The 15,729-nt window shown below is 38.6% G+C and overlaps 1 protein-coding gene and 1 long non-coding RNA gene across 2 annotated transcripts; one reads left to right on the top strand and one right to left on the bottom strand.

The window, feature by feature from the left end:
- Nucleotides 1-3,942: 3,942 nt before the first annotated feature.
- On the top strand, nucleotides 3,943-6,511 carry LOC128599847 (uncharacterized). The gene is made up of 3 exons (XR_008384477.1): nucleotides 3,943-4,081; nucleotides 5,209-5,521; nucleotides 5,843-6,511. It is a non-coding gene; the product is annotated as an uncharacterized LOC128599847 (long non-coding RNA).
- On the bottom strand, nucleotides 4,287-10,843 carry LOC128599846 (E3 ubiquitin-protein ligase TRIM39-like). The gene is made up of 7 exons (XM_053611844.1): nucleotides 10,711-10,843; nucleotides 8,984-9,573; nucleotides 7,327-7,422; nucleotides 7,013-7,246; nucleotides 6,783-6,930; nucleotides 5,677-5,703; nucleotides 4,287-5,559 (listed from the first exon to the last, which is right to left on the bottom strand). Exons 2-7 carry the CDS (start codon nucleotides 9,569-9,571, stop codon nucleotides 5,012-5,014), a joined length of 1,641 nt encoding a protein of 546 aa, XP_053467819.1. The 5' UTR covers nucleotides 9,572-9,573; nucleotides 10,711-10,843; the 3' UTR covers nucleotides 4,287-5,011.
- Nucleotides 10,844-15,729: the final 4,886 nt, after the last annotated feature.

Raw genomic sequence — 15,729 nt, 5'->3', positions numbered from 1 at the left:
AGTGGTATGTGTCAGAAGGTTGCGAGGTCAAATCCTGACCTGCCATAGAGCCTCTAAAAATTAGGTCTGCATTGTCACACAGATGTGTGTGTAACGCTAGAGAAGTGAAAAGCCACCATTATGATGAGCTTGGAAAGGGATCGCTTCAATGACGTGATACATACTGTTGCCATGGTGTGGACAGGATGATTCTGGGCAGCATCTGTTTGTATTAATGCACCGGATATTAGCATTGATTGATTTGGCCTTGATTTACAAATTACAAACTGCCCCATGATGATTTTACAGGAATACATTACCATTTTGACATTGTTGAGAAATTTGGCTGATCCCCATGAAGAAAACTGGGTGTGAGGTGGGGATATATTTTTATTGGGACACACAGGGGACCAGGCAAACTCAATGACACTTAGGGGCAATTTTAAGTTATTCATGGCGGCGGGGGGGTTTGGGGGCTAGGATCGAATCAGAGGGCGTGTGAGGTGTGAGCTGTGAGGTGGCCAGCTTACGAAGAAAGCTTTTAGTTTAATTTTTTTTATACTGAGGATAAGGTCAGGGTTATGTGTAGAAAAAGAACAAGTCAATATAAAATCCATCCATCCATTTTCCATACTGCTTATCCCACACAGGGTCGCAAGGGAGCCAGGAGCCTATCCTTGGGAACTCGGTGCACAAGGCAAGGGAGACCCTCGACAGGGTGCCAATTCATCTCAAGGCACAATCGCACACACATTAACACAACGGACAATTTGGAAATGCCAATCAGCGTACAACACGTCTTTGGACTGGGGGAGAAAACCCAGAGTACCTGGGGGAAACCCTCGAAGGACGGAGAGAACGTGGAAGCTCCGCACACACAGGGTGGAGCTGAAACGTGCAAACCACCGAGCCACCATGCCCCTTCAATATAACAATCACATATAGTAATACAATGGATTCATGTGGCTCAAGGTTTCATCTAAAGCAACTTACACAGAGTTGCATTTATGAGTTACTCAGACAATATTAAAACGGTAACAGTATATAAAGTAATATTCAATAACAAGTGTGCTGTGTCTCAGAAACGGGGTTCATGACGAATACAGATTGAATTACTCGCTGACCTCAATTTCCCACTCCAGACTGTGGTAGTGACCCAATGCCAAATGTGACCACCTTTTGGACAGCATGTCATATGTGCCATGTGCCAAGCGAGCTGTTGGCCCAATTGAGTCAATCTGCAGTCTGCCAGGCGCCGAAAACACGAGAAAGCATAAAAGTGAGCATTTTAGAAACTTTTCTGTGTTAGAAATTCAAGCTGTAAAGAAACAATTAGCTTTAGGAAGCATGGGATTGAGCATTTACAGGTTAGGCACTTACAGGCCCATTTAAAATATACACTGCTGTGTACAACATGAACATTTAACTAGCAAAAAAACAAAGGTTTCCTTAAATTAAAGTAAATAGTATATGTCAGTAAAAGAGACCAACAAATATCCTTTCACAACCCCCCCCCCCCCTTTTTTTATTATTTTTTTATTATTATTATTATTTTTATTTATTTTATTTTTTTTACTAATCTACCATTTTAACCAGTGAATAATCTCCTTTTTTTTTAAGTGAGTTTCCACTGGCGAGATGGTTACAAAATGGCGTCCTGTCGCCACCTATTGGTTGCTTGCAGCTAGCGCAAGAATAATGAACTTAAAACTGTGCGTGACCCCAGTAGGGGAAAAATAGCGGGAAAAGTGTTAGCACTGTGTAGCCAACAGAAAGCTAAAGTTAAATGATGTTGACTTGATAAGAAAGCTGCCTGTAATAAATATAAGAGTTAGATTTACATTTCTGTACATTAGTAGTTAGTGAACAGAAACCAAACATTAAAGACTTTAGCATTTCTTGCACTTCTGACACCTTGTAGGCATTTTTAGAGCTTCTTAGAAATCCATTTAAATCACACAATCACACCATTTATGTGCTATGAACTTTATTTTAAATAATGAGAATATGTAGTTTCAAGTAGTATAGGTTGTATGTATTGTTGTAATGTAGTATAAAAGTGAATTATACTGTTTCATACAACCACAATGTGCGATTAAAGAGATTTTAAGAAAATAACACAACAATAAGGCAATTGGAATTTTTCAAACCTTTACTGATAGTTAAATGTAAAAGACTATGCTGGAAAATAACTTACCAGCTCTACCAGTTTGACCAGTTCAGCCTGTGTTTTAGGAGCTGCTATAGCTGGTCAAACTCAGCTGGATTTTCCAGCAGGGTTAACACACTCAAATAGACTTGATTATATCCTGATGTTTGAGGGCAGAATTGTGTGTTAGCCTTGTAGCTCCACTATTAAAGAAGCAAACTTAAGATACCAAACACGTCTTGGTTAAATGTGCACATATCCAAAAAGTGCCCTAGTCCATATTCTCTATAAATGCCAAAAGGCATTGTTGGTACTATCTAAGACACTAACATTTTTGCAGGGCTTTGTGGGTGCACTGTATATTCTTATCAATGGTTTTCTGACTATAAAATGGCACGACATGCAAAATTGTGCAATATATATTGGTTTAGAACAACCTGTTATATTTCTCATTCTTTCCAGCTGTAAGCTGGATTTAAAAAATTGTGTTGTTGACCGTCAGCTCATTTCACAGGCCTCTCTTTAGCAGCAGGGAGTCGCTAACTGCCTGCGAGGCCTGCTGTCTTCCCCCAGAGTTCAGGCTTTGAAGAGTGCTGTGCATCACTTATTCCCTTTCATGTCTGCACTATCTTGGGAAGCCACTGCAAGGGAGATTTCAAAGGGGAGGACCAGAGGAGGGCAAGACTCCAGAGACCGCTCTCGCCCTTCCACTAGGCCTGAAGGAGAAATTCCAAAAACGCTCAGCAGCAACAGTACACATACAGTATGGTAGAGCAACAATAGCTGAATTTAGAACAGACAAAGAGTGTCAGCCATTTTGTGGGCTTTAAGTGTGCATTATAAAACAGAGGATAATTACAGTTGAAGGCAAAAGTTGCACCCTGTAAAGTTTCTAGCTGGAAGGAAAATTGAATGAAGAAGCAAAAATCTAATTAAATAATTTTGAAATGTAATGTGGGTCTCATGCAATCAGGAAAAATCTACAGAAAAGTAGCATCCATCCATCTGCTATACTGCTTATCCTTCAGGGTCACAGGAATCTTGGAGCCTATCCCAGGGACCATCGGGCACAAGGTGGGGTACACCCTGGTCAGGGTGCCAATCCATCACAGGGCACAATCACACACACCCATTCATACACTACGGACACTTTGGACATGCCAATCAGTCTACCATGCATGTCTTTGGACTTGGGGAGGAAACCGGAGTACATGGAGGAAACCCCCACAGCACGGGGAGAACATCCAAACTCCACACACACAGGACAGCGGCTGGAATCGAACCCCCAGCCCTGGAGGTGTGAAGCGAACGTGCTAACCACGTTTAGAAAGGGTGATGAAAACATTTGAAGTGATATATTTATTTTCTCACAATATATAAAAACATATGCTATTTAACTATTTTTGTTGTTAACGATAATGTAGGAACATCTGTAAAGCCTAACATTTTGCCCAGAACTTATACAAACGTTTGCACTCATCTATGAGGTTATTGTACAGACCTTTTAAATGTAACGGGAAGCAGAGTTTTATGCTCATGATCTGAGTTTATGTTTTACATTTGTGTCTTAACATTTCTGGCCTCATTTACAGATTCACCTTGCATGTAAAAAATTAGTTTACGACCCCAAGTCTTACCAAGTCTCTTGCTGCGTCCCAATTTACCTACTTATACAATACACTAAAAGTATATACTCTTTTTGTGAAGAAAATGTACCTACTTTTGAGTGTGTAGCAAAAGAGTATGCAAGTACACGTTATGAAAACGTTGTTGCCTAGTTACGCACACTGTCACCATAAACAAACTCCTTGACAAACACTTGAGCGCCATGTTTGCAAGCAAGGCAAAGCAAAACATCACAAAACTCCTCCTTCCTCGTGAAATGGGTTGTGGGGGATTATCTGAAAAACTGTCCAAGTTTTGAAAACCTACCAGAAATAGTAGACCATCCAGGTACCTTGGGGATACTCGTTTCAACTAGGGCTGGACGATATATCGATATAATATCAATATCGTGATAAATGATTACGCGATACACGTTTTTGAGATATCGTTGGTATGGTGATTCTTTTTAAACGTTTTTAATAATTACAAATTAAAGGTACTGATTGGATGTCGTGGATTTTATGGGTTTTAAAGAATTAAAGAAAAATATCGTCAAACTCAGTTTAACATTTTTTGGTTTATTTTACTACTGTTTTTCAGACCGTTTGTTAGATAAATTATATATCGTGATATGCAGGGTGTATCGTAGAAATCAGTATCATTATATGATATTTTTGTTGTATCACCCAGCCCTAGTTTCAACATACTACAATTTGGGACACACTATTCTAATCTTGGATGCTAGGCGAACTGGGACACAGCGTCTGTCTTAGTAAACGTCTAGCAAAGATTTAATTGGAGAATTGTCCAGGCAGGAGTAACCTAATATTCTAATGAGCATGAGCGTGCTTGATTGAGTTGCCTTCTGTTCAAAACTTCTAGGTTGCTAAGTCTGCTACTCACACAGAACAGCAGGGAACAAAAAGGAAAAAACGAGCATTTCTTTTCATTTAATTATTTACTGATGTTTTCCATTTTTGTTACATATTCAGTTGATGTTAATGTGTAGAAAGTGAGTCATGACACACTAAGCATTAGAGTAAGCTACAGTATAAATTACTTTAATTACAGATGTGGCAAAAGCTACTTTAATGTTAAATAATGGTAGGCAATTACTGCAAGACAGAGTCAAACCTTCTTAGGATAAAGTCACTTGCACTTTATATTAGATTTACTTCAGGCTGATAAACAGCAATTCCATAGAAAAATCTCTTGCGTATCAGTAACAATTTCTTAAGTATCAGTTGGCGTAAAGTTTGTGTCTTTAGGAAGAACATTTCATGCAGACTGTTTAACAGGACTGATAATCAAAGGTGCTGAATTTTGACCCTTATCACTGAGACAGGGGCTAAAATATGGATAGAGTTTCTCAGAGAAAGACTGACCAGTGAAAGAGTAGATACAAGTCTTAGTCTTTACATCATAAAAAGAGACCAGACCCTCCTCGTAATCCACAAACACTGCGATCTTTTCAGGCTTCTGTTTCAAAGAGAGTGAAATCCAGCGAGACTCACACGCCTTATAATCAGTCTCATGCCTCAGACACAGAGACCAGTATCCATTCTCAGGGCAGGCTGTAATCTTTCCCTTCCTGACAATGGACTCTCGGGCGACTCCTAAATCCCACATGGTCTTCCCTCTGACCTGTACCTCGTAGTAAGATCTCCCTGAGGAGAATCCTTCCTTCCCCAGCACACAGGGACAGCGATTAAACCGCTCAGGGTTATCAGGGTAACTCTGTACACAGTCTCCACATGTCACTTGTTTTCTATCTTCAGACAAAATGAGGTAAGGTTGAACTGTATCAGGATCCAGAGTCACATCCACTGAAAGCGTAACAATTTAAACCCATTTTAAGATTTATACAGCATGTAGTAATAAAGATGTATTTATTTAGTCATGTGATCACACACACGCGCACACACGCACACAAGCACACATACCTGCATATTGTTGAATTTTCTTAAGTTCTGTTTGGAAAAGAAAAATGGATTTTAAAAAATGGTTTCAGATCTTATATTTTGCTTAATCGAAGAGTAAAAGATATTGTAAAAGATACACACAATGATAAACAATAACTGGCTGTTTTTTATTATTTTTTTAAAACAGAAAAGTTCCTTCAAGAGTATGACCAACATTGACTGGCACAGTGATTCATGGATGCTTATGATACTTCACTGATGCACTGTGAGGATAATGGTGATGGGGGAAAAAAAAGAAGAAGATCAGAATTCAAATCATTTGCTTTGGTCAGATGATGTCAAAATCAGACTTTTTTTTGTGTGTAAACATCAGCAGCATGCTAGGTGAAAAAATGAGGAATGCATACAAGGAACATCATCCAAACCCACTCTGAAATATGGAGGTGGAGGCTTTCACCGATGCTTTGGGGCTGTTTAGTGGTTTGCAGTCCAGGGACCCTTGTGAAAATTAGTTGGGTCATAAAATCTTCTAAGTACCAGGATAGTCTGGCTTAAAAGACTTGCCCATAAACATTTAGAGATATTATCTTTCGAGATTTTATAAATCAATCCAAATATGGGTGTTTTGCAGTAGAAATTTTGAAAAGGACAGTCCACATGCACAACCATCAGAATATAAAGAAGTTCTGCATGGATGTTCGGCATGGCGGATCCAGGATTCGCTATAAATGTACCTAGCCTTGTTCGTCATTAAAGGAAGAGGCTCGGTTTTGTTATTCTCACCAAGAGATGCTTTACGAAATATTAACTGTGAGAAAATGTCTGAGAAAAAGACTGTTCAAATGAAACAGCACATTGTGCCATTGAAACATATATATATATATATATATATATATATATATATATATATATATATATATATATATATATATGTACAGTATTGTCCTGTTCAATTTAGCTCATTTTCAAGGAAGGTGCTAATAACTATGGAGATGTCAGACGTCTAAGTCACCTTATACCAAGTAGACATTCCTTGAATTAGGACGTAAACGTGATATTCTTTCTCTATATTGCAAAATTAATTCACTGCCTAACCAACCTTCTTACTAACCATGAAAAGGACTTACTCATTTCAGCAAGTTTCTCCATTTCCTTACTGAGATATTCCTGAAGCTTAGACAGAGCTCTCATTAGAGTCTCGCCACTCATCTCAGGGTTAAACCTGATGTCAGTCCAGTTCTTGATGTGTTTAGGGCTGCACATGGATGAGTACATCTACAGTACAGCAGGAGAGAAAATAAATGAGTGCTGTCATGCCATGCGCACCATTATGTCTTAGAAACAGAGGGACTCAGACCTGCAGGAAGTGAAGATGATCATCAGTGTGTGAGAGCTGCTCCAGCTCAGTGTCTCTCCTCTTCAGCTCAGTGATTTCCTCCTCCAGCTCTTTAATGAACTCTTCAGCCTGCCGCTCTGCTGCTCTCTGCTTTTCCTTCATCTCCTCGAGCAGCTCAGCCTGGTTCCTCTCAACACAGCGCATCAGATCATCAAACATCTTCATACTGTCTACTTTCTGCTTCTCTGTGTTTCTCTAAGAGAAGACAAACTTATTCGTTTATGCATCCTTGTCATAAAGCGAAGAATAAACCTATGTAACAAGTTGAAACTCACTTTATGGAGTTTTACAGAGTGTTTGATTTCCTCAATCTTCTTCACTCGATCCTGGATTATCTGCTGACCTTTTGCCTGTGCCATCCCTAGCAAAGACTACAATAAATATTATTCACAGGGATTTAAATTAACATTCATCCACAAATATAACTCCAGATTTAAAAATGGCATATTATGTCATAGTGTTGCTGATCCTAATAATTATTATAATAATTATAAGGAAATATAATGATTAAAAAAACATTTAATTTAAATATATACAACTAAAGGTTTCACAATTATTTTTATTTATCCACAGTATTTTTGTACCAGTATTTAGCTTCATATTACATTTCTTACCTTTGAGATATATATATATATATATATATATATACTGTAGAATGTATGTAGTGCAACGTACTGTACTGAGGTAGTGAGTTCTTCTGCTTTTGTTTTTTTGACAAAACCTGCACTCAAATATCTCTCTCTTTCAAAGGCCTGTAAAGTATTGGCACCCTTGGTTTCATTTGGTGTGCTCCATGTCATTACAACATACTTGCTGAGGCTTGTACTCTATTGGAGCCTTGGATTTTATTTTGAATTAATACGTTTCACGGAGTGTTTTTATTACTTGTGTCGATCACTAGTTCCCACCTCACAACATTCCGATATTTTTTCTGGGTGCATAGCTGCTAAACCAGGGTACAGGAATTTTTTGGATTTTTGGATTTGGGTTCATAACTGTACCTTGCGATGGAAAACTGCTTTTAGTAGCTGATCCGCCTCTATGAAAGCTTTTGTGAAAGCGACAGGATTTAAGATTCATGTTCATTCGCCAGGCAACATCACACATTTTCAAGGGATAAAATACAGCAGTGGCTTGGATATGAGCCAGCTAATAAGGAACTGTATTATGTATTGTATTACAGAAATGATAAGAGTCATTGTTACCACCCTAACATTGATTATTTTCCTATAACAACACATCCTGTATTGTTTTATTTGTCTTACACAACATGAGTTTGTCAACAATAATGAAACTTCACCCCCTTTTTTTTTATCCATTTATAGTTAAATTTAATGTTGTGGAACATCGACAGTACAAAACATTCCCATTATCACTTATGTTATAGCATCTACGAACACTCATTCCCTCACCCGCCTCCCATATGTTTCTCTAAGTTAATAAGAAAAGAAAGTGCGTATTGTCATGTTACCAGGAAACTGCAAAGCACTCAGTCCTGAAGACGTTCCTGTGGTGGAAAACTTCAAATTACAGCTTTACTTCTGACGGTTACAAAGTGCTGACTCTTCGGACTCCTTTTAAAAATGTTAAATAAACATGTCCCCACAGAAAACACCACCATATCAATGATTATACCTTTTTCTTTGTTAAATAAAGATTTTTTTAAAATCCTTTTCTTATTAGTCTTAGATTATATGTAATGTCCACCATACAAGTCCCTGTGAATGACTTGTTACCATAGAAACGATACTGTATTAGAAAGCATGCGTCATTATAATCTTTGCAGCCGTAGTTATTGACAGAGCTGCTGTTTTCGGAAAATTAATCAACTTCTGAGCATTCATATTCGAAAATTGTAAATAAATAAATAAATAAATAAATAAAAATCTGTAGCAAAATTTTAATTATGTGTCATGTCTAAATGTCTCTCACCTTCTTTGCTTGACTTTCCTCCTCTATAGGAACAATGCTGTGGGTTTTGTGGTCTCCCTCAGTGCAGAACTGACACACACACATCTGGTCATCTCTACAGAACAGCTCCAGGGGTCTCTCATGTTTCTGGCAGATGTAATCCTTCAGCTTCTCCACAGCATCTATCAGTTTGTGTTTCTTCAGTTTAGTTGCACTTCTATGAGGCATCAGATGAGTGTTACAGTAAGAAACCCCACAGTCCAGACAGGACTTTAGAGCCTCCAGCTTCTCCCCTGTGCAGCAGTCACACAGCACCTTTGTACCTACGAAACCGAGCTGCTCTGCTCTGCTGCTGGATTTCACCTGAACCAACTTCCTAAACTGAACAGCCAGTCCAGAGATAAAGGTATTCACACGAAGCTCAGGCCTTTTATCAAAATCCTGCTTACAAACTGGACACTGGCAGTATGAACTATTGTTCCAGCATTCTCTGAGACAGGACATGCAGAAGTTATGGCCACACGGAGTAGACACTGGATCAGTGAACACATCCAGACAGATTGCGCACTGGAGCTGCTCCTCACACAGAAGACTGTTGGAGGACGCCATGACTAAGCGCACACACACACACACACACACACACAGAGAAAAATCACATGAGACCGACACACATATACTCTATCATATATTATACCTGAGTTTCTCAAAGAATATATTTATGCTAGTTTTCACAAAAAAAACCTGCCGATTAGCATTTTTGCTGTTTAGAATAATAGAATAAAAATCAGATGTTTGGATTTAAATTAAAGATTAAAAGGTTAATGAAAGGTTAAGATTAAAATCCCTGTTCAGTTGTGTTTGTTACAACAGAAGATAAATTACATTAAAACCTATATTTGCTAGGTTAAATCTTATCCATGTTGGTGTATACATTTATATTATTCTAATGAGTTTTATCATTGATCAAAATACTTAAGCATAGTACAGTATAAAATATTACATTACAATATTACATAAAGTAGGCTATTAAAATATAAAACGTTACATTTAAATAATTATTGTAAAGTTAAAGAAATCCGATCATTCAATTATTCCATTCAGTCTGGCAAACGACAAACGCAAATAAGAGTCAATATTTAGTTTTTTGTCTGCTTCTCTGTATACACCAAACAACTGTTCTTTCTTTATCTTTCCATTTCCCACGGTGTCTTGCTGCTGCGTGTCCACGCTTTGCGCATGCGCAATGTATACTCACTAACAGACGTTAGCCCTGCCAGGGAACGCGCTCTCGTCGCGGGAACGCGTATTTAAAGATAATCGCTTTAAAATGACAACAAAAATGAATAACAACCGACACTAATCATTAGCGATTTAATTCCACGTCACATCCTGTACAAATTAAATTCCAGATATAATTAGAGAGTGTGTTGGAGTATTGTTTAGAGGCAGAATGAATTTATTCGTCAAATTTCCAACAGACAGTAAATATGTAAATATTTCACAAAAAGCAGTTAATTATCATAGTCGGTTTTTTTTTGTTGTTGTTGTTTTTAGGTTATTATATATTATATATTATTATATGCTGATATATATATATACATATATATATATATATATATATATATATATATATATATATATTAAACAAAATACACACATGCAACCTGTAATCACTGAGAGGATGTAAAATCCTAACAGCTATATTATTTCTATTCGGAACCCTTTATCTGTTCCCTTTTCTACTTTACCTGCAGGAGCTTTATTTTCTCGCAGAAGTGAAGCTTCACAACTGAGAACTGGCGCTGCACGTTCGCTTTTTAATACCACGAGTTTCACTTCTCCTGAAACAAATCTCCAGTCCTTCACAGGAATACATAGTGAAACAACACCACACAAACAAACAAATAAATAAATAAATAAATAAATAAATAACACAGAGCAAGATTACAGATGAAACTTCGGCTAAGTAAGTAACTCATATGAAAGATATGTTGGATATATTTTCATAAATCACTCGTTACTTGGTTATTATGTTAACTGTTTTATTTTGTCAGGTAATGATTACCGATACAGGACAAGCAGCTGTAGAATGAAAAGCGAGGACGTTGTGATGACGTCACGGCTGTTTCGGACGTAAATCCGGAGTTTACTGTTTATAAAATTCGGTTTCGATTCAACACACACACACACACACACACATTTTGCTTTTGCCCTAAAGTTTAATAACTGCAGGTTATCAGGATATCAGCTGATTTGTGATCCGAGTTCAGTCAGTCAGTTTCTCATCATCACTTCCGGGGTTGTGCTTCCTCAACTGTCAGTAAGAAGATGGGGAAACCTAAAACTGAGTGAGTCAATAACTAAATTTAGCCGTGGAGTAAGCAGGCTTAATGTACACATGAACTGATCCAGAAGAGGGTGACATTTACACACTAAGCAAACCCATAATCAGTGGAAAACCACCAGAGTGACAAAACCAACACAGTGGTCATTAAAAACTCAACCTCTGACCCTCTCAAATGTAGTTACAAAGTAGCATTATACAACAGCTTTTCTATCCATCCATCCATCCATCTTCTACCACTTACTCCTTCTTCAGGGTCACAGGGGAACCTGGAGCCAATCCCAGGAAGCATCGGGCACAAGGCAGGGTACACCCTGGACAGGGTGCCAATCCATCACAGGGCACACTCACACATCCATTCATACTGGGGGAGGAAACCCCCCACAGCACGGGAAGAACATGCAACCTTCACACACACGGCCCCGGCAGGAATCGAACCCCGGACCCTGGAGGTGTGAGGCGAACAGGCAAACGTGCTAACCACTAAGCCACCGTGCACCCTACAGCTTTTCTAATGAAGCAGAATTAAAAACCAAAATAGTTATATCAGGGTTTAATGGTCTTGTTTTGTTCAGTCCCCTTCAAAACTATTGGAACAGTCAGGTCATCAGAGGTCAGTTCATTTTTTGTTTGTGTTGTATACACCAAAGACATTTGGGTTTGAGATCAGAAGATGGATATGAGACGAGAGTTTCGTATTTCAGCTTTTATTTCCTGATATTTACATCTAGACGTGTTAAACAACATAAAACATGGAACCTTTTAACATAAAACATGGAACATATACCTTGCTGACATCACCAAACTGTTGGTTTCTTCTACTGTGATGCTTTTCCAGGCTTTTACTGCAGCCTCTTTCAGATGTTTGTTTCGGAGGGTAGTTCTCCCTTCAGTCTCCTCTTCAGGAGGTGAAATGCTGCTCAGTCGGGTTAAGTTCTGGTGATCGATTTGGCCAGGCTAAAACCTTCTACTGTTTCCCCCTGATGAAGTCCATTGTTGAGTTGGCTGTGTTTTTTGGATCAAGTTCCTCTTGAACGTATGCATTTCTCTGTAAACTGGCAGACAAAACATTCCTGTAATCTTCTGAATTCATTCTGCTGCTACCGTCATGATTTCCATCATCATCAAAGATTAGTGAGAATGTTCCAGAAGCAGCCGTGCAAGCCCAAACCATGACACTACCTCCACCATGCTTCACAGATGATCTTGTATGTTTTGGATCATGATCAGATCCTTTCTTTCTCCAAACTTTGGCCTTTCCGTCACTTTGGTAGAGGTTCATCTTGGTTCCAGAACCTTTGTGGCTGAACTCTGTATTTCTTTGCGAATTCCAATCTGGCTTTCCAATTCTTACTGTTGATGAGTGGTTTTCATCTTGTGGTATGGCCTCTATAATGGTGGATTGTGATACCTCCTCCCCTGCCCTGTGGAGGTTGTTGTTGACTTTTGGATTTGGGTCATCAGCTGCTGTTGGTTTCCTTGGCCGACCCATTTGGTGTCTGTTTCTCAGTACACCAGTGGTTTCTTTCTTTTTCAGGACATTCCAAATTGTTGTATTGGCTATGCCTAATGTTTGTACAACGTTTCAAAATGGCTTGCTGTTCTCCCATAGTCAGCTCTCTGATCTTCAAGTTGGCTTATCCTTTTTAACAAAAAAATGCAGTCCTCACAGGTGAAACCGAAGGCTAAATCCAAGAGTAGATGTTCAGAGCTATTTATTGTTTAAACAATCAATCTAACAGGACACACCTGGGTAACAAGAAACACCGGTCAGTCACAAATTGGGTGGTCTGATACAAAATGTGCTATGTTCTAAGTTGTTTAACACATCTACATATAAATATGAGGAAATAAAAGCTGAAAACACTTTTTCTACTCTGTACAACACAGTGAGAGGAAAATGATCATGAATAAATGCAAAGGACAGCATGAAGCCATTTGACAGACAGAGAAATGCCTCTCTCTGACCCCCATTAACCCTTTAGGAATGAGGCCTGGCACTGATCTATTTTGGTGTTAAATGCAGATAACAGTAGAACTTTCAGCACTACGACAGTACTCTGTTTGTGAAGTGAATGTGCATGAACATTTTATATAACAACATAGGACCAGTTTAAATTTTAGAATCCAAATACCGAGCTTTACAGTAGACCCTAATAGTTTGGTGTTAAATATTTTGTCATTGGTATTTAGTGCAGTTTGTGTTGACATTTTGCAAAACGGTTAAGTGCTAATGTTTGCTTCCTCTTTTGTTTCTGATTTTTTTTTTTTTTAAAAAGTGTATAGACAAAACCGAATTCCATGTCTATATAATACTTTATTTAATTACAACAATCAAAGTATTACTTTATTTCAACTTTATTAATAAGTAGAGACACCATCCATCCATTTTAAATTACACTTATCCTACACAGGGTCTTGGGGGGAGCCTGGGAACTTGGGGCACATGGCAGGGACAGAGTGCCAACCCGTCGCAGAGCACAATCGCACACACTACGGACAATTTTGAAATACTAAATATCCTACAACACATGTCTTTGGACTGGTGAGGAAATTGGAGTACCCGGAGGAAACCCCCAAAGCACGGGGAGGACACGCAAACTCCGTGCACACAGGGCAGAGGTGGGGTTCAAACCCCCAACCCTGAAGGTGCGAGGCAAACATGTTAAGTAGAGACATACTCTAGTTAATTTATATGACTGTATCTTGTGAATGTGTCCAACTGCCAAAAAGTTTCACATTTTAGGTCTCATTTAGGGCATGGAAGTTCAAACGGGCTTAAAGCAGCTTGCTGTGAGCAATCAAAAGACAATGGGAATCGTGAAAAACAAATATTGGAACGACCAGATTGGCAAAAGTCCAAAACAAACAACAGGAGACCTAAAAAATCATTAGGGGCATGTGGAATAAAAGTCTATATTTGCATAATAATCGAAGAAGATAGCTTTTTAGCTCTATCTCTATACCTGTGTAAGAAGAGTGCTATCTGCCCTCTTCCACATACATGACTTCATAGAAGATCGTGACTGGCTAGTGTCTGTATTATTGGCAGGAGAGAGAGAGAGTATGCCATCCCTCCCACACAGAGAGGCCCGAACTCTGTTCTGTAACATCACTCAGATACCCCAGAAATATCATTTTGATTGTTTGCTATCCACGATAAACTCACACTAAAAGTGTTCATCATATCAAAGTATGCAGGCTTTTTGCACTTAACTGTATGTCCATTAGACCTGATAACATTTCTAAGACAGGTTTAACTGATTGATATCATGGAATACGACCCGTTCTAATTACATACAATTTTGAAATTCTTTGCTTTCTTACTTAATGAGATTGTACAAATGCAAATGGGTTGCATGTATGGTGTGTGTGTGTGTGTGTGTGTGTATGTGTGTGTCACAGGTGAATCATGATGATAGGAAACACGTTCCACACACACATCAGTCCATCTCTTCACTCCACTCAACTCCGAAACCATGTGTCGTGAAAGCAGTCAGTGGCTACTGCACCTATTAAAAATAAGTACAAGTTAAAAATAAGTACGGTCAGTTGTGTGGTTACTTCCGTCTGATCATCAGCTCATTGGAAAAGCTGTCAGACAACAAGGGTCAAAGTTCATTCATAAAGAGAGTACATGGATACCAATGGCTTTACACCATTAACAAATCCTGACAAACATTAACAATCACCCTGATGATACAGTAATTCAGGCTCTGTAAGTCTCATGCCTAATACACAGTTCTACCAGAACGCTGTTGTGAATTCTTAAATGAGAAGGTGTTGATTAATTTAAACTGTAAATTCAAAATCATGCTCATGTCGCAACAAAATGAATAATCACATGAGAATGTTATACCAATATAGCACTGAACAGCTTTTATTTTATTTTCTTCAGTAAAATGTATCCGTCAGTTCACTTTGCATCTGTTCAGTGTTCCACTTCCTATAAATAACACATAGCTGAGACACAACAACATGCCTCAGGGTCCTTCGGGAGGCTACACTTCACGTGCGGATCTTGAGATCTCTGGCTTTGGGCCACAACGGGCCACAGTCAGGTCACTGTTTTTCACCCTGCACAAGTTCCTAATGGGAAACTTGAGGAACTTGACTCTAAGAAGACAGACCAGCTGAAACAGAAGCAACCAGATCTGCACTATGCCCTCTTCCAAAAACCTCATTTGTATTGACCAATGAAGCATGTCATTCTTTCCATGACACATTACTAGCACAGTGTTAAAACGATTAACTCAGAAGTGGAAAAATGAAATAAATTTCTTTTTTTTTTTACATAATCGTTTCAGAAACAAATGACCAAAGGACATGAAACGTGTTAAGGTAACGTGTGAAGCTGATAAGCAGATGAGAAGCCTTGGTTGATGTTTACAAGACTACAGACCATAGGAGAACTGTAGCTGAA

Source organism: Ictalurus furcatus, chromosome 23 (assembly GCF_023375685.1).
Source record: "Ictalurus furcatus strain D&B chromosome 23, Billie_1.0, whole genome shotgun sequence".
In the NCBI taxonomy this organism is placed as follows: Eukaryota; Metazoa; Chordata; class Actinopteri; order Siluriformes; family Ictaluridae; genus Ictalurus; species Ictalurus furcatus.
Note: the sequence above shows the minus strand (reverse complement) of the source record. Positions and strands in the feature narration are given on the sequence as shown.

Excerpts from the sequence above, each read along its gene's own strand:
- LOC128599846 (XM_053611844.1), bottom strand. The coding sequence starts at position 9,571 with ATGGCGTCCTCCAACAGTCTTCTGTGTGAGGAGCAGCTCCAGTGCGCA. Across the intron at positions 5,704-6,782 it reads GGAGAAACTTGCTGAAATGA|AACTTAAGAAAATTCAACAA; the intron begins GTAAGTCCTTTT and ends TTTTCCAAACAG. Across the intron at positions 5,560-5,676 it reads GAAAATTCAACAATATGCAG|TGGATGTGACTCTGGATCCT; the intron begins GTATGTGTGCTT and ends TTACGCTTTCAG.